Source organism: Thunnus thynnus, chromosome 12 (assembly GCF_963924715.1).
Source record: "Thunnus thynnus chromosome 12, fThuThy2.1, whole genome shotgun sequence".
NCBI classification, from domain to species: Eukaryota; Metazoa; Chordata; class Actinopteri; order Scombriformes; family Scombridae; genus Thunnus; species Thunnus thynnus.
In genome coordinates this window covers 31,328,944-31,351,083 of record NC_089528.1, presented here as the reverse complement: position 1 = coordinate 31,351,083, position 22,140 = coordinate 31,328,944, and the positions used below count along the sequence as shown (strand labels likewise).

At 35.2% G+C, this 22,140-nt stretch overlaps 1 protein-coding gene across 1 annotated transcript; it reads left to right on the top strand.

Moving 5' to 3' along the window:
* Positions 1 to 6,364: 6,364 nt before the first annotated feature.
* LOC137193533 (uncharacterized) lies at positions 6,365 to 21,733 on the top strand. Its single transcript, XM_067604744.1, has 7 exons — positions 6,365 to 6,386; positions 6,931 to 7,005; positions 9,119 to 9,376; positions 9,469 to 9,663; positions 11,620 to 11,721; positions 20,783 to 21,079; positions 21,197 to 21,733. Exons 1-7 carry the CDS (start codon positions 6,365 to 6,367, stop codon positions 21,445 to 21,447), a joined length of 1,200 nt encoding a protein of 399 aa, XP_067460845.1. The 3' UTR covers positions 21,448 to 21,733.
* Positions 21,734 to 22,140: the final 407 nt, after the last annotated feature.

Genomic DNA, 22,140 nt, shown 5'->3' with positions numbered 1-22,140 from the left:
GTTTCTTTTAACACGACCACCATCATTTCCGAACTTTAACCACGTGTTTATTATTGTAACCATGACGACGCAGCTCCCCTCATCTTAAGGAGGAAGTCATTTTAACTCAAACCATGATCTTTACCTAAACCTAACTAAACCTTAACCACAGGTTCTGATGTTTACTGTCCATATTCTAAGACAAATGGCTCCACTACAGCATTTACTATTAGAAATTTAATCCTTTATGTGATTCAAAATGTTAAACATCAATTGATTGACAAGCAAACAAAAACTACGGCTCCTATGAAAATGTACCTGCATGGCAGCACAGGTACTAATGTCATCCTAACTTGGTTTAGTTCATAATACCAACAAATCTCCTCAAATGTGAACTTTACAACTTTTGAACTTTAATTTTTTTTTTATTTAACAAAACAGTAAAGTTGCAGCCGGACAGATAAACAATGAGCTGAAACTCACTATAAAGCTCCGTAAAGCCGAGAGGAGCTGCAGAGTCACTGATAATTCTCTGTAGGTTCATCACTACGAGCCACGACCAACACATTACACACTGACACATCATGGTTATTATAAAAATATTGATTATAGCAGCTTTTAGTAATTTGCATCATTACAAATGTCAGTTTGATTTTAAATGAGTTCTTAGTTGAGTTTAAATGTTGACCTGATGGTGGCGCTAGAGGAAAAGTCAGAGGATCAAAGTTATTATAATTCATCCTGAGGGGAACATGAATATTTCTACTAAATTACATGACAATCCATCCAATAGATGGAAAGATATTTCAGTCTGGACCAAACATGTCAACCTGCTGGTGACGCTAGATTCAAAGTTAGAATCAATCAAGTCAAATAAATAATTGAATCCTCTGGGGACCGTGAACGTCTGCACAACATTTAATGAACAATCCATCCGTCCTTTGATCCAAAATCAGATCCAATGGATCTGCACTTAAGTGGTGGACCGACCAACCGACTGACATTAGCATCCATATAGTCACACTGCTAATGTGGCTAAAATCAAATAAAAGAAGAGACAGTCATGTTGATATGAACATTAGAGAAACACATCATGGAGATGAAATATGATACTGGTTCATAATTTGGATTCGTTCACCTCAGCTGACACATTCAACAGCAGACAGGTTTTTGTCACAGTCTCATTCACTGTGAGGACCTCATCTTTGGCTCTGGAACTAAACTGTATGTAGGTAAGACTAAACTTTCATTTTCCTTCAGTTGTTTTATTGAACAAGTTGAAAATGTGTTTTTAGTTTTAGTTTCTGCTGCTTCAGGCTTTACATGTTAGTTTTTTCATATTTAGTAGAGAATTCTTGATGCAGCCATTCTTCCATAAAACTAATCATAACTCCTGAAAAGAGCTTCAAATCTCACTGCACACCACAAGTTCTTCTTTATTTATGCATCACATCAAAGTTTGTTTACAGCCAAAAAGTCTGATATCAGTAATGTTACAAATAAACAGTATTTAATAATCTCACTGATTCAGCAGCAGCTCCTGTTTATTAAAAACAAGATGATATATGATGTGAAACATCATTTAATAAATGTTCCTAAATGTCATTTTAGAAGCAAATAGTGATAAATATATTGTGTGTTAAATATACAGTATATATTTGTAAATGGTAAAATGTATCTCATGATAATTGTGTGTTTATGATGATAAATATGTCTTTTAGTGGAAGATAAATTAATGCATGAAGGCAAACTCATTTTAAATGTGTGATGAAGCTAAATATAATTTATAGATAAAATGTATAATTGTATATCTTAATCCATATTTAATATAAATCATATTGGTTTATGAAATCAACATGATATCAAATGTTAATATAATGTTAAAAATATTTTAGAAAGTGTTTGATAGAAAATATAATGAATCAGATAATTTACATGTTGTCATTTAATTAAGAATATATATTATTATATTATATTTTATTTACATATCTGAACATGTTGTGGTAATTGTGTTTTATATAAAAGCTAAAACTCTTTAAAAAGTTGTTAAAAGTATTGATGTATTGTGTGTCTGATTAGAGTAAAGTATATGCTGGTAAATATACTTCATATAAACACTATAATCATTTACAAATGTAACATAAATATAATATATTTTAACTGAGTAATAAAACTATACTTTAAATTTTATTGAGACAAATGTCATCATATTATATTATATTATATTATATTATATTATATTATATTATATTATATTATATTATATTATATTATATTAGACGTATCTGAACATGGTAGTCGTGGTGGTGGTAATATTGTTTTAAGTAAAAGATAAAACTCATGTGAAAATTATTTATTGATTTTTATTAATTAAAGTATATGTTGGTAAATATATTTAGTATAAAACACTATAATCATCAGCAAATGTATTTTATATGAAGCTGTTATGTCATGATATATTTTATATTTTATAAACTCTATTATATTAGTAACTAATGTTGTGGTAAATATTGATAAAGTGGTAAATGATGTTTGAATCTTTATATATGACATATGATGAGCTTCCATGATGCTTTAGTTTGATATGATTATTGATACAGTGTCCAGTAGATGATGTTTGTGGTGTATTGATGAGTAGTTTAGTGATCATGTAGTTTCCAGGATCAGACTGAATGCAGTGCAGTGCTGTAAGCTGCTGTTGACTGTGTGAATGTGTGTCTGTGCTGCTTGTTGCTGCTGTCAAACTTCAGTTGAGCAGGTAGTGAAGCCTGTGGTGAGCGTGTACCCAGCAGCCCACCTGGAGGGGAAGAGCTCCCTGCTGTGTCTGGCCTCAGCCATGTCTCCTCCTGTGGTCCAGTTCTCCTGGAAAAGACAGAAGAAGAACGGCACGCTGGAGGATCTGCTCCCTGCTGAGGGAGAGCAGCTGGAGCTCAGAGAGCCGGGACGCATTGCCTCCATCCTGCTGCTCCATCAGCAAGAGAACAACACAGATAAATACCGCTGCTACGTCAAGCACGAGGGGGTAACAGTGAGGGACCAAACAGAAAAAGGTAATGAAGGCTTGGTGACTGTGTTCAGCAGTGATTCAGCTTCATCTGGAGATGCTTTCAGAGAGAGCAGAGGAGCAGAGCACTGACTAATGTGTTTTTAACTTTATTCTGTTTCAGATGTTTCTACTCTTCCTCCACCAACACCAGCTCCATCAGCAGATCCACCAGCAGATCCACCAGCAGCTCTTGTCCCGTCTCAGTACCAGGTGAAGCTGCTCTGTGTGCTGTACACAGTGCTGATAGTGAAGAGTCTGGTGTACTGCTGTGGACTCTCTCTGCTGATGATCCTCAGAAACAAGGGACCGTCCACCAACTGCACACATGCTGACTGACTGTTTTCTGCTCACCTTTTCTCACCATCACATCTCATCAATTCATCTCATTTATCACTTTGATCAGTGTTCACAAATGTCACTTATGACGTGTTGTGGTTGGTTGTAAATTTACGGTTAAGACACAGTTGTCTTAAAACTATAAATACACACACATACACATAAATACAGTATATTTACAGTTATTAAGTATAAATTCTGTAGAATATTAATATCTTGATTCTCTATTTTAATTCCAGTTTTAATCATGACTTGTATAATAATGTAAAATGAAGTTAAAATATTAGCTACCTGGTAGATATTGAAGTGCTCATAGTATGTTTTCTTTCTTGTGTATTTTCTTTTTAATACATTACACATAACGGTTTCTGTCATTTATAATCATCCATGGTTTTATTGATTTCAGTTTGGATATGCAAATAATCTAAATAATCAGACACAGAATCCACTATATTGACCAAGTTTATTGATACCTACAAGTAATTTGACTCTTGTTGTGAGTAGATCTCAGTAAACTTTCACATAGTGCTAAAAACAAGTGTACAGGAAGATACAAAGAAAAGTTTACAGATATTTAATTTTTATTTTTTTATGATAATTAAGGTGGAATATGTGAGAAAATTAACTTGGTTCACATCAACATATGTGTATGTGTATATGTGCACTTGTATTTTTGCTGAAAAAGAAACATTTCTTTGCTCTATTCATAAATACATCTGATGTTTATGTTGTTTTGTAAATATATATCATATATTAAAAAATTAAAAATTCTACTAAAGACCAATCAGCTGTGTGAACATTGAGTCTAAACTCCATCTATGGTCTTCTCATTAGTGCAGGTAGTCTTGCTTTTAATTTGGCAAGTTTACATTATTAATCTTCTTATTGACATTGTGGGTGTATGTGATGTGCTGTGTGTAGCTGTGCTGTAAATTAGCCTCGAGCTAATTCTGGTCCAGTGCTTCTTAAATGTTTAAAACTGCAACATGTCCCAGTCAATAAACCAATCAATTATCAATTATATGCTTGTTTGTGTTTTGTATTCAATAAAAATATAAAAAATATGATTTAAGTTGGGTTCTTTGTATCAAAATCGATTTCATTCTTTATAATGACTCTACTTTCTTTTCTATGAGTTATGTATTTATCATTATTATTATTATTATTAGGATGTTCAACCACTCAATATCAATTACAACTATTTTATTTTTATCTATTTGTTTAAACTTATTGAGTAATGTATTTGTGAACTCAGTACAGACTGTGGGACCTGAGCAGACTGCAGGAGTTTGAACGTCTCCCTTTATTTAATGATGTCAGTTTCTCAGCTCTGAGTTTAGGATTTCAGCTGCTTCTCTCACACATTAATAACACAGATTAAAACTGAGACAGCGAGCGCTGAATTCATACTGAAGTTCCTGGAACCATTCTTTAACCAGAGTCGATGGTTGTAACCGTCATTGTGTTAATAAAATGAAAAACCACAGCGAACAGTGTGGAGGCTGCTGAGCAGAAACCCACACGGCCCGTCTGCTGCAGGAAAGGAAGTGTTGATTCACTGTCAACAGTTTTATATGAGTCCTAATAACCACTGAGAACAGATTCACACCTGCTGCTGTACACTCATCAACTTCCCTCCCTCTCATTTGTCATGTGAGTCTTTTCTCTTGTTGTCTGTAAACCTTTTTTCCACTGAGCCCTCCACCCACACAGTCAAACTGAGCCCAGCCACCAACAAAGGCCACACATCTGGAGGTCTTGTCACTTTTTCTTTTTTGGAGTTTTTAGCAAAGGTACACTTTACAGCAAGGGAGGAATGTAATAAAGTACAATTGTGAGGTATTTTACATGATTATTTCCATTTTATGCTTCTTTATACGTCCACTCCACTACATTTCAGAGGGAGATATTTTACTTTCTACTCCACTACATTTACTTCACAGCTATAAGTACTAGTTACTTTTCAGATTTAGATTTTACTAGTAAAGCTGATGATGTATTTTATATTTGAAGTACATTTAGATCACTTCATAGGGATTTATTTTCATTTTACATATAAGGGTTTTTTCAGTGTACAAAAAGCCACATTAAATCCCCTTTGACTCTATGTTTTAAAACAATACAACATGAAACATTTCAAGAGTGGTGAATACTTTTCACAGGCTCTGTATATATGTATATGATCAATGTAACAGTGTGTGGGGCCAATTTACATAAAGAGTACTTTTACTTTTGATACTTTAAGTACATTTAGCGAATAATACTTCTGTAATTTTGAAAGTAAAACCATTACTTGTAAAGTAGTATTTTATACTGTATTATTGGTACATTTACTTAAATAAACCAGTTCAATACTTCTTCCATCACTGCTTTACAGTTTACACTTGTCATTGCCGAGTGCTCATACATAAATGACAGAAGGGGCTGTTTGTCAGTATCCTCCAAATATAACACATATGAGTGTTTTCTGATCTGAACGTCAGATTTGTCAACTAAACTACCTTCAGTTGTCAGAAGATCATGGGTCCAAATAAACCCAGGAACTCATGAGCCCTGCACTGCTAGAGGCAAAAATAATTATTGCCTTTACTCTTATTCTTCTTTTCATTTTTACATTTTTGGCATCATTAAATATTACACTTAGGATTTCTACAGTCAATAAAAGATACTAGAAGATTTTGCTGATGTTTGCAACATTAATTTAAAAGTAAATCATAAATGTACTCAAGAAAGGCTTCAGCAGCTTTTGGGCTCAGATTTCCAATTGTCCTTTGGGTAAAGTATTTGCAGAAATAACTGTCATCAGTTGGTTATCACCTCTATGTGAGGAGCTTTCTAGTCTGAAAACATTAAAGAGGTTTTTGGGAGAAAAACAACAGCATTTTCTGCTTTGACCAGCTGCTGATGTTACTTGATTATACACGTTTGAGACTTTATTGTGTTATTGTCTGACTGTTTGTGTTCTTATGTTATTTGTGTATTTTCTTTTTAATACAAGTAAAGATGACTTGTTTGTCTCAGTGTGGTTTGTGTTCTGCTGCTCTGATTGATGATAACAAATGTAGGATGTATTTTTTTAAATGTTGCAGAGAGGAAGTGAATGTTAAAAATGTTCTTACAGTGTGAATTTAAACACTCTGCAGGTAAAAACCTCAATTTAGAAGAAGATGAAAGATTTCAGAATAACCACAATTTAAAAACTGGTTTGTTTTATTAACAAAAACAACTTCATAAGAGAAACTGATAATAAAACAAACAGCAACGACAAAGTAATACAACTATTTAATATAAAATCTACATTATTAAATAATATGTATTAATTATTAAATTAGTAAATGTAATATTATAAAATATTAATAGTATTATTAATTTGGGTTTTGTTATTCAATGAATCATCAAGCACGAGGGGGGAACAGTGGAGGCCCAAACAGAACAAGGTAATGAAGGCTTGGTGACTGTGTTCAGCAGTGATTCAGCTTCATCTGGAGACGCTGTCAGAGAGAGCAGAGGAGCAGAGCACTGACATTTCTCACTGCAACTCCAAACATTTGACTCCTTTTGTGTTTCAGAGCTTCCAGCTCCAGCAGCCTCCTGTCCTCCAGAGAGAGAGCCAGCAGACCTGCCAGCTCTGCAGCAAGCTGACTGTAAGATCACCTGCTGCCTCTCTGCATGCTCTGACAGCTCCAATGTCCTGCTGCAGTTAGGGCTGCATATCAGTCTGTTCACTTTCTGCTCATCATTGAAGGATTTAAACATACACTCCCTGATTCTGTTACAGTGTCCCACAGCACAACAAGTCCCACTGAGAGAGCTTTCACTTCACAGGCTGACAAATAACACCTTTTGGGGGCGCTATACTCAGTTTTAGGCCTCCAGGGTGATAGAACAAGTTTAGGGAGTATATCTTAAAGCTCCACTAATCAATAGTTTTATATTAAGAATGAATCTAATGACTAAATGAGCTTTTTAGCCTCTTTTAGCTCCTAGTTGTGGTTTTGCAGCACATTTCCTGTCTGCTTCAGTCTCAGTGTTTCCAGCAGCAGCAGCTGTTTTCTGATAAACCCACTGTACACTACCTGCCCAGCAGCAAACAGCAGACAGACCATAATATGTCAGAGAGGAGTTTGTTAGCTTGTTGTGGAGTTCTTCTGCCCCCAAGTGGTGAAAACTTCAAATCTATAGTAACCTGTGTGTTTTTAAACAGTATTTGGACTTTGCTTTTTATCCATGAGTGATTTTAATTGTTATAAATTGTAGTTATATTGTTTTTAATATGTTCTACAACATGTTATACAATTGTCATTTTCAAGTGTGATAATCTCAATAATCTGATTAGTTACTTGTAAATAAACTGCATTTTGTCTTACTGTAGATTTTGTAATATTAGAATAAGAATTGAATATATCTAACTAACAAGGAAGGAGTCTCTGTCTGTCTCTCTGTACATACACATATATATGATATATTTACTCTTTATACACATTTGGGGTCATGAAAACAAAAGTTTGAAGAGACTAGTAGTAGTAGAAGCAATGTGTTGTTGCAGCCACATGAGGGCAGCAGTGTAAAGGTTTTATTACTGACAGCTCAGCACAGAGCAGATAGAGGTAATATAATATAAAGTGGAGAATGAGATGTAAACTACAGTTTTAAAGTCTAATTAAATACTGGAACAATATAAATAATATATAATATAATGTGTAAAATATATTATAAATATTATATAATAAAAAGGGAGAGAGTTACTTTTGGTTTTGCTCCTGAAAACAGCTGAACATGTAGACTGGTGCAGGTTGTATTTGGTACCAACCTTTTATTTAATAATCATGAATAAATATTCAGTTATTTACAAATAAGCTGAATTTTCTCTTATTGTAGGGTTCATAATATTAGAATAATAATTGAATATTATACACAAATTAACATTAGAATATTAGACTTAAAACAACTCTGAAATAAAAACATAGAAGAGATAATAATGAATCTGAAAAACACATTTTTAAATATAGTTTTATTATTATTATAATTATTATTATAATTATTATTATTATTATTATTATTATTATTATTTTTATTATTATTATTATTTATTAAGAATAATAAGAAAAGTTTCCAAAAATATCAAATCTGTCAGGGTGAAATTTGAGGAAATGTGTCTAAACTCAGTGTTAAAAGAGAGCGTCAATGAATGCATGATACCATCAGATGATGCAGGAAATTCAATTCATTTATTAAAGTGGATTAAATAAATATAAGGGGAACATTTAAAGGTTAAAATCACAGTTCAGGAGGAGCTTTGTGGATTTGTAGTTTTTTTTTATTTTCATCACATCTGTTCTACAAACAACAGAGAACAATCTGTGTTGCTAAATTCACCATCAACCTGAACGTGTTTGTGGTTCCATGAATGTTTTTGTGTTTTGTTGTGTCCCAGATTTTTGATCTGCTGCCAGATTAAAATCAAGATGAAGAAAGTGAAAGTGAAGCACACAGAGAAACAGAGACGTGGAGGAAAACATATGATTAAAAAATAAGAGTCAAATCATTTTAAAAACCAGTTGAGATAATATCAGTCCGTCTCTGCTCTCCATCACTTTCACTGTTAAACTAATATGAGTTTGTGTTTCTGCTTCTTTTAAATGCAGCTGTAATGATTGTAAATATTTGAATAGAGCTGATAAATTCTCACATTAACACCTGTGAACAATCAAACAATGATGTGTCAGTGACGTCCATCTCCATGGTAACTGTGTACAGCCTGTTGCTCCTCCACGCAGAGGAAAACCACACAGCAGCAGCAGCAGCAGCAGCAGCAGCCTTATCTGTCCGCCGCAGGGGCTGATGGGAGGTTTGAGGAGCTGTTAGAAACCACGTGGCCCTCGTCTGATCTCACAGCTCGTCCTTGTTTGGCCTCAGCTGCATCAGAGCGCCACTTCTCCCCAGGTTCACCAGAGGAAACACCACTGCACAAAATGCTTTTCCTCCCAGCTGCTGCTCTGTGCTGTCTGTGTTCAGGTGAGTGTTTCCAGCCAATCAGGAGCCAACAAACTCAACCTTTAACAAACACTGTCATACTCACCTTCTTCTGTGTGTCTGTTTCTCTACAGCGCTGGTTGCCATGGCAGCAGAGCTGATTCAGGATGATTTAACATTGACCAGGAGAGCTGGTGAAAACGTCTCCTTCAGCTGTGGAGGAACTAACCAGTGTGACAGTAGTTACCCATATGTATTCTGGTACCAGAAGAAAGACACAGAAACATTCAGAAGGATTCTTGATATTAACAAGAACACTGGTGACATAGGTAGAATTTACAATCATCCTCAGCAAGATGATTTCTCAGCTGTATATAAACAGAACAGCAGTGAGTTGCAGATTCAGACAGTTCAACCCTCACATTCAGCCACCTACTACTGCTCCTGTTGGAAGAAAGATACCCACAGTGAGAAATGATCCCTGCAGCCTGAACAAAAACCTCCAGATGAACAGATGTCAAACAGTGTTTGTGACAGGAAGAGAGCAGTAAACCACAGCCCAGGTTCACATATTTCACCTCCATCTCAGCCAGAGTCACTAACAAACTGAGCTGAGGACTAAATGTTTGTCTGTTGTCGTCAGGATTTTGATTTAAACATTATATTTCATTGATATTATTTATCAGCTATTTCAGCAGGTTTCCTGTTGCTCCACACAGTGAGAACAAAGGAGCAACACAGAAGCACAATGATACAACAAGATGAAGACAAACAAACAAACAACAATATAACAAAGATAAAAGAGACAAATAATGGAGAGATCAAAAGTGAAACTTTATTAACTTTTGATTTAATAACAAGAATTGAGAAAATAATAAATAGAAAAAGATGTTTGACAGAGTTGAAAGTTTGAGATGAAGATAAAAATGGTCTTCTTTGACCTGCTGCTGGAATAAAGTTCATTCCTCCTTCACAATAATAATCTGCTGTTAATGAAAACACTTCCTGTGTCTCTTTCACAATAAAAGCCTTCAGGCAGCACTCTTCACGTCACATCTTTGAGCAGATTTCAACAGATAATTTCACTTTAGTAAAAGATTCAACACAATTCTTGGATTTATGACAATTTCCCCTCAACAGAAATGTGGTAAATGTAAATGGATTTTGCTCTGTGAGCAGCTGAGACTGTCTTCACAAGAGAAACGACAGCAAACACTGTTTGTTTCTTTTAACACGACCACCATCATTTCCTAACTTTAACCACGTGTTTATTATTGTAACCATGACGACACAGCTCCCCTCATCTTAAGGAGGAAGTCATTTTAACCCAAACCATGATCTTTACCTAAACCTAACTAAACCTTAACCACAGGTTCTGATGTTTACTGTCCATATTCTAAGACAAATGGCTCCACTACAGCATTTACTATTAGAAATTTAATCCTTTATGTGATTCAAAATGTTAAACAACAATTGATTGACAAGCAAACAAAAACTACGGCTCCTATGAAAATGTACCTGCATGGCAACACAGGTACTAATGTCATCCTAACTTGGTTTAGTTCATAATACTCAACAAATCTCCTCAAAAGTGAACTTAACAACTTTTGAACTTTAATTTTTTTATTAAACAAAACAGTAAAGTTGCAGCTGTCGCAGAGTCACTGATAATTCTCTGTAGGTTCATCACTACGAGCCACGACCAACACATTACACACTGACACATCATGGTTATTATAAAAATATTGATTATAGCAGCTTAAGTAATTTGCATCATTACAAATGTCAGTTTGATTTTAAATGAGTTCTTAGTTGAGTTTAAATGTTGACCTGATGGTGGCGCTAGAGGAAAAGTCAGAGGATCAAAGTTATTATAATTCATCCTGAGGGGAACATGAATATTTCTACTAAATTACATGACAATCCATCCAATAGATGAAAAGATATTTCAGTCTGGACCAAACATGTCAACCTGCTGGTGGCGCTAGATTAAAAGTTAGAATCAATCAAGTCAAATAAATAATTGAATCCTCTGGGGACCGTGAACGTCTGCACAACATTTAATGAACAATCCATCCGTCCTTTGATCCACAATCAGATCCAATGGATCTGCACTTAAGTGGTGGAGCGACCAACCGACTGACATTAGCATCCATATAGTCACACTGCTAATGTGGCTAAAATCAAATAAAAGAAGAGACAGTCATGTTGATATGAACATTAGAGAAACACATCATGGAGATGAAATATGATACTGGTTCATAATTTGGATTCGTTCACCTCAGCTGACACATTCAACAGCAGACAGGTTTTTGTCACAGTCTCATTCACTGTCGGAGCAGATGAGGACTACTTCATCTTTGGCTCTGGAACTAAACTGTATGTAGGTAAGACTAAACTTTCATTTTCCTTCAGTTATTTTATTGAACAAGTTGAAAATGTGTTTTTAGTTTTAGTTTCTGCTGCTTCAGGCTTTACATGTTAGTTTTTTCATATTTAGTAGAGAATTCTTGATGCAGCCATTCTTCCATAAAACAAATCAATCACTCCTGAAAAGAGCTTAAAATCTCACTGCACACCACAAGTTCTTCTTTATTTATGCATCACATCAAAGTTTGTTTACAGCCAAAAAGTCTGATATCAGTAATGTTACAAATAAACAGTATTTAATAATCTCACTGATTCAGCAGCAGCTCCTGTTTATTAAAAACAAGATGATATATGATGTGAAACATCATTTAATAAATGTTCCTAAATGTCATTTTAGAAGCAAATAGTGATAAATATATTGTGTGTTAAATATACAGTATATATTTGTAAATGGCAAAATGTATCTCATGATAATTGTGTGTTTATGATGATAAATATGTCTTTTAGTGGAAGATAAATTAATGCATGAAGGCAAACTCATTTTAAATGTGTGATGAAGCTAAATATAATTTATTGATAAAATGTATAATTGTATATCTTAATCCATATTTAATATAAATCATATTGGTTTATGAAATCGACATGATGTCAAATATATAATGTTAAAAATATTTTAGAAAGTGTTTGATAGAAAATATAATGAATCAGATAATTTACATGTTGTCATTTAATTAAGAATATATATTATTATATTATATTTTATTTACATTTCTGAACATGTTGTGGTAATTGTGTTTTATATAAAAGCTAAAACTCAAAAAAAGTTGTTAAAAGTATTGATGTATTGTGTGTCTGATTAGAGTAAAGTATATGCTGGTAAATATACTTCATATAAAACACTATAATCATTTACAAATGTAACATAAATATAATATATTTTAACCAAGTAATAAAACTATACTTTAAATTTTACTAAGGCAAATGTCATCATATTATATTATATTATATTATATTATATTATATTATATTATATTATATTATATTATATTAGACGTATCTGAACATGGTAGTCGTGGTGGTGGTAATATTGTTTTAAGTAAAAGATAAAAGTCATGTTAAAATTATTTATTGATTTTTATTAATTAAAGTATATGTTGGTAAATATATTTTACATAAAACACTATAATCATCAGCAAATGTATTTTATATGAGGCTGTTATGTCATGATATATTTTATATTTTATAAACTCTATTATATTAGTAACTAATGTTGTGGTAAATATTGATAAAGTGGTAAATGATGTTTGAATCTTTATATATGACATATGATGGTGGAAACCCATGCAAACACCGAAAGGACATGCAAACTCCACACAGAAAGGACCTGGGACAGCCAGTGTTTGAAGCCAGGACCTTCTTGCTGTGAGGCATAAGTGTTAAACACTGAGCCACTGTGATGCCCATTGAGAGGGGAGAGAGGAGGAAAAAGGAGTTTGGGCAGGGAGGGTCGTGAGAACTGAGACGAATGGGAGAGAAAGGTGTTAGACAAGCCTATATAGGTATGCACGGATGATTGAATTAGTGAGGCGCAGGTGATTGAACTTAGTGAGAGAGAGGGTCTTGTTCCTGAACCTTTATTATAATAATAACTCCATGATTTGATTTTCTTCCCACAGCAACCACTGTACTAAAGTTCCTAGCAAACATCTGTTCCATTCTATATTGACAGTGGAAGAGAAATTGATCATTGCGGTCTCTTGTTTCCCGGAGCTGTACGATTCATCATTGTTTGTTTGCCGTGACACAAACATAACTAGCCAATAATGCTTTATTCCATAGGCTACTCGGCCAACGATGTGACATTTTTATTTTTTAATTAACATAAATATAGATTAGGCACATTTGTCTTACTAAATAATACACAGTGGAAACATAAAAAAATGTATATCTTATCATCCCTGTCAAGTTCACGACCAGCCTGCGAAATAGATTTGAACTACAAAATTCAAACTTGATATGGCCACAACCAACATGATGTCTACAGTGTTCAATGACCTGCTCCCTGCCGGTGACTGCTAGGGGGCTGGCAGTGAGCAGACAGTGACCAGAGCGCCTACTGCTGCTCGTGAATCTCTTGATGTGAGGGTCCAGTAACTAGTAGCCTATGCATGAATGTGAACAGGTTGGTCTTTTCAGCCCTAACTCTAACCCAAACACTTCAGGCCTTCCTCCAAGCCTGTAGTAATGCTGTAGACTGTCAGCAGTATTGTAATCTCTGAAAGTGACTCATTTTGGTCACTATTTCCACTAAAAAAAGAAAGAAACAAACAAACAAAAAGCTTAAATTGTATATCTTGGGCCTTCAATGTGCTCTCTGAAACTAGACCTGGGATGGTTTGAGTCAATGAAATGAGAAAATCAAAACTTTGTCGTAAGAGGTAAACCAAATACATCTTGGGAAAGGTCTCCAACTGGAGAGTAACATATGTCAGTATGAAGATTCTACATGGCTCCTGCTGTGAAATACTGACCTTTGAACAGTGGCCTCAATGAATGTTTGAAGGCTTATAATTCAGGAACAAAATGGGCTGTAGACATGAAACCAATTGTTATAGAGAGCTTTTGACCTCAGCTACCATGTGAGTATAGTCAACAATTGGGGGTGCTGTCAAATATGGGTAAAACATGGTTAAAATTAAGTTTCAACTATTTAACAATTAGATATTTAATATCTGATTACACAAATGTGTTTATCATCCTCTTAAATTCCTCAATGTACTCTCAATTCAGTATTTACACCTTCCAGTTCAAGGAAAAATACTAATATTTTTTCAAAAACTACAATTCCTCAGAGCTGCCCCATGCAGCTTGATACAAATCAGTACCACAGTTGTGGTTCTTCCAGGTTGCAAAGTCGGGTTATAAAATATGGCCATAAAAAGATATATCTACTGAATTTATCAAATATCTAGCAAAGCTGAAATAGTAATTACACTGTATCTGGATGATCTAAGTTAAGAAAAAGTAACGATGTTGGTTTATTGCAGATATTTTAGGTACACTGTAAGTAATGGCTGTGAAATCCACAGTAATTTGCTGTATTTCTGCATAGTTAATTGCTGTAAATATTTTTACATTATAGTACTGTGTATCAGGCCTACAAAGACAGTAATCATAATGATACTGTAGAAATCACAGTAGTGAACACACTACTGTAGAAAATCACAGTAACTATTTAAGTACTGTAGAAAATCACAGTAACGATATGTTGCTGTAAAAAAATCACAGTAACTATTATGTTACTGTTGAAAGTCACGGTAACTATTTCGTACTGTAGAAAATCTCAGTAGCGATATGTTATTGTAGAAAGTCACGGTAACTATTTTAGTGCTGTAGAAAATCTCAGTAGCCATATTTTACCGTAACCATTATGTTACTGTAAGAAATCACACTAACTGTATGTTACTGTAGAAAATCACAGTAACCATATGTTACTGTAGGAAAACCATAATAACAATTTAAGTACTGCAGAAAATCTCAGTAGCTATATATTACTGTGGAAAATCACAGTAGCGATATGTTACTGTTTAAAATCACAGTAACCATATCTTGGGACGGGCAGTAGTGCGTTTGGTTATTAGCAATAATTCATAATTATCATAGATAATTATGAATTAAAACAGAGATATTGTTAACCTTAATCAATAATTCGGGCACCAACTGTTGGATCTGTGAGGAACACAGTTGATTATTTGCAATAATTATCAAGGATAATTCATTAATTATGACAATTAATAGAATTATTAATATGAATTAACAAATACGGGGCACCACCCGGAAACCGGGACCATTAACCAAACAAGGTAGTCTCATAAAAGGAGTTCACCTAGAATGTTAATATCTGAGCGATATCAACATTCCAGGGTGAACAAAGAAGGGTGAATTCGAGCTCTGACTCCTTCAATCAGCCACTTTTCACAATGTTACACACAATAATGACAGAAGAACTTCTTTAAAGATATAATAGTGTTTATTAAACTTAGCAAAATTAACAAAGTTAACAAATGCTTCATTCAATAAACAACTATTCTTAAATCTAATCCTACCAAACAAAACACAAACAGCTATGTACAGGGTTGGATACATGCAGGGGAATGCATGTGTGTGTGTCGCGTGTGTGTGCGCGTGTGCCACAAGAATGCGACGGGGCCTGTCGTGATGATGACGTCGGTCTGCGACGCGGACGTGACTATGAAAGGAAGTCACGTCGTGCGAGAACCGGATGGCATAAATATGGTGGTGTCTTGGTTAGACAGAAGCAAGATGGCGCCGTCTAGTGGTCGGCGTCTTTCACTCACCCACTTCTGTGAAAAACACACGTGTCTGATGGCGGATAAGGAAAGACAAAGCAAAGTTTTGTCCGATGTTATCTGACCATCAGATGTGCAAAAGATGCTGGTGCGTGTATGTGTGTGTGTGTGTGTGCGCGTGTAGGTGTTAGTCAGAAGAGAGAGGGAAGAAGGAGAGAAAACGATCGTGAGAGGAAGAGAAGCGGTTCCTTTGTCCACAGACAGCGTGTGTATGGACGGCAGTCTGTGACGCATGTTGTCTGGTTTCTGATCGACAAAGCAACTTACTTCCTGACTCACGATGGCACAAACACAGCGGTAGTCCCGAGCGGGACAAACACAAAACAGTCTAGCGTGGTGAACACAACTAAACAGGCAGCAAACTTAAAATAGTCCTGAGAGTAAACAGAGAAAAATGGACTTGGCGGTCCGTCAACAACACAACAAACAATAGCAATAAAGCTAAAAGCTAAATGCTAAACAACAGCAACTGATGCTGATAAGAACACACAATTAACACTGCCTCTGCCCAGACTTATGCCTCTTACTTGGTCGCTTCAGAGAGTGAGCAGGGTGTGTGTGTAGACCGTCTTTATGTCCGGCTTTGTCCTCGGCTCGGATGCAGACGGTGGCCGTTCTCGCATGGTCGACGAAAAGCACGGCAGGTGGCTCTCAGCGGCGTGGCGGAGAGAACAGCAGAGTCGACTCGGTGAAGAAGTTTCTTCCTTCTCGAGGGAATTTGAGGACGCTGGTTGCAGCAGCGGTCTCTCTCGGATCCGGAATGTGTTCGGGTGAACAGCAGCAGCAGTTACCCCTAGCTCAGTGACATGGGAAAGGCGTGTGCTTCAGGGCATGTTCAGTTTTCAAAGGGGCGGTGATGTCATGGCTGCATCCGCTGTGCAGGAGCGTCTCCACCAATGAGACTGTATGTTGACTGTTCCCTGCTGAGGTGTGAAAATCGCAAAGTATCCTTGAAAATGGAGTTTGCAGTGGACTCCCATTGTCTGTAAGCAGCATTTTGGTGCTATTCCTTTGTCTCAGGGGAAACAAAGTAAAAAGCACCTCGTGGTCAGGCCCCACAGGTTACATGTAGGCCCTCTCTGTGTGACTTCATGGTTTGAGGCCCAACACATATGTTACTATAGAAAATTACAGTAACTATTTTAGTATTGTAGAAAATCAAAGTAACCATTATGTTACGGTAGAAAATCACAGTAACTATTTTGGTACTGTAGAAAATCACAGTAACCATATGTTACGATAGAAAATCACTGTTGGGCCTTGGCTACAACTTTGGCTATCAGCAATAATTAATGATTATCAAGATAATTATTAATTACTAAAATCAATAAAATTATTAATAAGAATTAATAATGATGGGGCACCACCCTGGAGTCAGGGAAAAAGATAGCCAATTCAGTCTCGAAGTGTACTAATCTTTCAATTTGGAACTTTGAGTAATAATTAACTTAATAAGTATAAACAACATTACCACATCAATAGCTAATCAAGGTTGAAGCATTTTGAAGTTCTTTACAGAGCAGAGGTTGGCAAAACTCATTCTTGTGCAACAACAGATAACAGGTATATCCAATAGCATTTATTGAACAAGGGGTAAAAGGAAAACACACAATATTAATCTAGCTAAGTGTACCTATATACAAGTGTAAGTGTGTACGTATGTGTGTGTGTGTGTGTGTGTGTGTGTGTGTGTGTGTGTGTACTGTAGAAAGTCACAGTAACTATTTTAGTACTGTAGAAAATCACAGTAACCTTATGTTGCTGTAGAAAATCACAGTGACCATTATGTTACTGTAGAAAATCACAGTAACCATATGTTACAGTAGAACATCACTGTAACCATTATGTTGCTGTAAGAAATCACAGTAACCATTTGTTACTGTAGAAAATCACAGTAATATTGATACTGCTGCAGACATCATTATGTTACTCTATTTGAGGTAGCAGCTTTCCCTTTTGTAAAGAAAATAACTAACTAACTAATAACTAACTAACTAACCAGACATTATACCAAGCTAGTTTTTGTAGTTAAACTATTCACATCGATTTCTGGCTGCTCTGAAGTGTGCTAACATTCTTATGTTAGCTAGTGGTCTGTTAGCTAAGAGAAATCCATAGTTAACCTGACACGCCTTAATGTTACAGATATTAGCTTTATATATTCTGCCTCATAGCATATGTGAGAGCACTGTAACATGTATTTAGCCTGTGTCACCCCCTGGCTAACTCAACACTGTTATACATGTTCACTATGAAAACATCACCCTGTTTTTCTCATCCGTATACAGTACAGTACATGTTTTTTACAGAAATACGACAGATCATAAAAGACTATTTTTCCAAGTTTTTTCTTGCAAATTTGTAACTTTAATCTCCAAGAATTTCTGAGATTTTTCTCCCAAATTTAAGACTCAGTTTTTTCTCAGAATATTACCCTCCCTCCCTGAGCTCTTTTTTAACCCTGCTTAATATACTGTTGTAGTTTTATGATCTTTTATGATTTTCTCTGGGTCTGTGTATGAAAGGTGCTACATAAATGAAGTTCACTCATTCATTCATTCATTCATTCATTCATTCATCCATTTATTAATTCATTCATTCATTTCTGACAGAGTGACAAGATGTGTTTCCTGACCCCAGTGGTTGATAAGGCTTCTCTGTCAAAGCTCCAGTAGATGTATTATTATAACACACTGGCTGTTACCAACAGTAAACACAAGTTATCAACACGGACCAAAATCTAAAGGATTCTAACTTGAAATGACAGTCTGAGGATAAAGTACAAGTCAGGAAGAGTATTTTGATTCTTATGGAGGACACTTTTGACTATTGCAGGCTACAGAGCGGCTGAATTTCACATCCCATATTTATGTTATTTTTCTATTTTTTCACAGCTACTGATCTCGATGTAAAATCATATTTTATTAAACTTACAGACAACATGTTTCATGTATTGGACTGATTAGAAATATAGCAGGATCCCGCCTCTCTCTATGTCAGTACGCTGAAATAAAGAAAAATACAAGAAAAGAAGAGACAGTCATGTTGATATGAACATTAGAGAAACACATAATGGAGATGGAATATGATACTGGTGAATAATTTGGATTTATTCGCCTCAGCTGACACATTCAACAGCAGACAGGTTTTTGTCACAGTGTGTTTCACTGTGAATGTCATGATCTTTGGCTCTGGAACTAAACTGTTTGTAACAGGTAAGACTAAACGTTCATTTTCCTTCAGTTGTTTTATTGCACAAGTTTTGAAGTTTATTTTCTGCTGCTTGAGGATTTACACATTGATTTCCATAATAATTAGAGAATTCATTGTGCAACCATTCTGTCATTAAATAAGCATCAGAAAGAAGTTGTCTTCATATGTTTCTTGGAAAGTAAAATCTTTAAACTCTTCCAAATACTCAGAGAAACTCAGCACTGATATTCTAATTTCATTCTGTATTCTCATCAGCTGCTGTTCAATGAAACTTCTTCTCTCTCTCCTGAAAGAAATTAAATTCTAGATGAATGATTGTGGAAGATTTTCCTGCTCTGATCATCTGTTGACTTTTTATACACAATCTTGAGATAATTTAAGTAAATTTCATTGATGAGCAGGATTCTTCAGTCTCATACAGATTCAGAGTTGATTTCATTAAGCTCTCAGTCTCAGTCCGTCATTTCATTTACTACATTTCAATGGAAACTACAATCACTATTTTCATCAACATGGACAGAAAGTACAAAGTATGAATACAGATTTAATGTCAGCAAATTAGGACTTATATATTGTATTTTATCATAGATATATTATGGTCTATGGTGTTATGGTATATATGGAGGTAAATATGTTGTTTTTTATAGGATATATTAAGTATGATATAAAATGCAGCTTGACTAATGTTAAAAATTGGAGGCCATACCAACATCTATATTTGATTTTTTAATTATTATCATAAAAGAATTGTGACCAAAGTGTGAAATAAGCAGGATATTTTACAGCTGAAAACTTGTTAGTGCTGTCTGGTGGACAAACTATGTATTACTGGATTATCTTTGTCATCTTTGTTGTGTTATTTCTGGTTATTTATCTGCAGACATGTATGTGGTGATACCAGTTTATATATATATATATGTGTGTGTGTGTTTTTAATGTGTTTGTTTTATTTTATGTTATTATTATTTTATTGTAAATGTATTGGGACCATGCTGCATGGTGATTCTGCATTTTAAAGAAAACTGATTGATACATTTATATATCAATATACTATACATATGTATTGCTGTGCAAATGTATAGTTTTTCAATCTCATGTATGATGAAGCATGGCATAAAGTTTAGTGATATATATCATAAAATATAGGAAACACAATTTATTTCTATTTTATGATGATGGTTAATATTCTGCATTCTACAAATGTAATTTTATTATATTTTATATTATATTGTTTTTTATGAATTATATGTAACAATTTAAATATTAATGAACAGAACTCTGTGTTGTCATCTTTTCATTTTTTTCTTTAACTTTTATCTAGATGAAGATATATATGAAAATATGTATCAGTGTAGATGATGTTTGTGGTGTATTGATGAGTAGTTTAGTGATCATGTAGTTTCCAGGATCAGACTGAATGCAGTGCAGTGCTGTAAGCTGCTGTTGACTGTGTGAATGTGTGTCTGTGCTGCTTGTTGCTGCTGTCAAACTTCAGATGAGCAGGTAGTGAAGCCCGTGGTGAGCGTGTACCCAGCAGCCCACCTGGAGGGGAAGAGCTCCCTGCTGTGTCTGGCCTCAGCTATGTCTCCTCCTCTGGTCCAGTTCTCCTGGAAAAGACAGAAGAACGGCCGGCTGGAGGATCTGAACCCTGCTGAGGGAGAGCAGCTGGAGCTCAGACAGTCGGGACACACCGCCTCCATCCTGCTGCTCCATCAGCAAGAGAGGAGCACATATAAATACCGCTGCTCTGTCAAGCACGAAGGGGGCACAGTGGAGGCCCAAACAGAACAAGGTAATGAAGGCTTGGTGACTGTGTTCAGCAGTGATTCAGCTTCATCTGGAGCCACTGTCAGAGAGAGCAGAGGAGCAGAGCACTGACTAATTTGTTTTTAACTTTATTCTGTTTCAGATGTTTCTACTCTTCCTCCAAAAACATCAGCTCCAACAGCAACTCCACCAGCAGTTCCATCAGAATCTCCGACACCAGCTCCATCAGCAGATCCACCAGCAGCTCTTGTCCCGTCTCAGTACCAGGTGAAGCTGCTCTGTGTGCTGTACACAGTGCTGATAGTGAAGAGTCTGGTGTACTGCTGTGGACTCTCTCTGCTGATGATCTTCAGAAACAAGGGACCGTCCACCAACTGCACACATGCTGACTGACTGTTTTCTGCTCGCCTTTTCTCACCATCACATCTCATCAATTCATCTCATTTATCACTTTGATCAGTGTTCAGAAATGTCAGTAATGACGTGTTGTGGTTGGTTGTAAATTTACGGTTAAGACACAGTTGTCCTAAAACTATAAATACACACACAAACATGTAAATTCTGTAGAATATTGTTATCTTGATGCTTGATTTTGCTGCTTATAGTATTTTTTCTTTCTTGTGCATTTTCTTTTTAATACATTATGCAGAGGGTGGCAGGTTTGTCAAAGTCATTCAAAGTAACATCCTCAATAAACTGAAATATCACAGATTCTGTCATTTATAGTCATGCTTGTTTTTATTGATTTCCGTTTGGCTTCACATAATACAAATAATCAGACACAGAATCAACTATATTGGCCAAGTTTGCTGATACCTACAAGTAAATTGACTCTTGTCGTGAGTAGATCTCAGTAAACTTTCACATAGTGCTAAAAACAAGTGTACAGGAAGATACAAAGAAAATTGGAATTATGAACAATATTAATATTATTATGAATGTGGGTTTTGTTATTCAATTAATCATTTATTATAATTAAGGTGGAATATGTAACACCAACAGATGTATATCTGCATTTGTTCTTTTTCTGAATAAGGAACATTTTTTTGCTCTATTCATTAAAAATGAACAGGAGTTGTTTTTTTT

Coding starts and splice junctions, on each gene's coding strand:
- LOC137193533 (XM_067604744.1), top strand. CDS start 6,365: ATGACTTGTTTGTCTCAGTGTG. Junction 11,722..20,782: donor TGGAACTAAACTGTATGTAG/GTAAGACTAAAC, acceptor GTCAAACTTCAG/ATGAGCAGGTAGTGAAGCCC. Junction 21,080..21,196: donor GGAGGCCCAAACAGAACAAG/GTAATGAAGGCT, acceptor ATTCTGTTTCAG/ATGTTTCTACTCTTCCTCCA.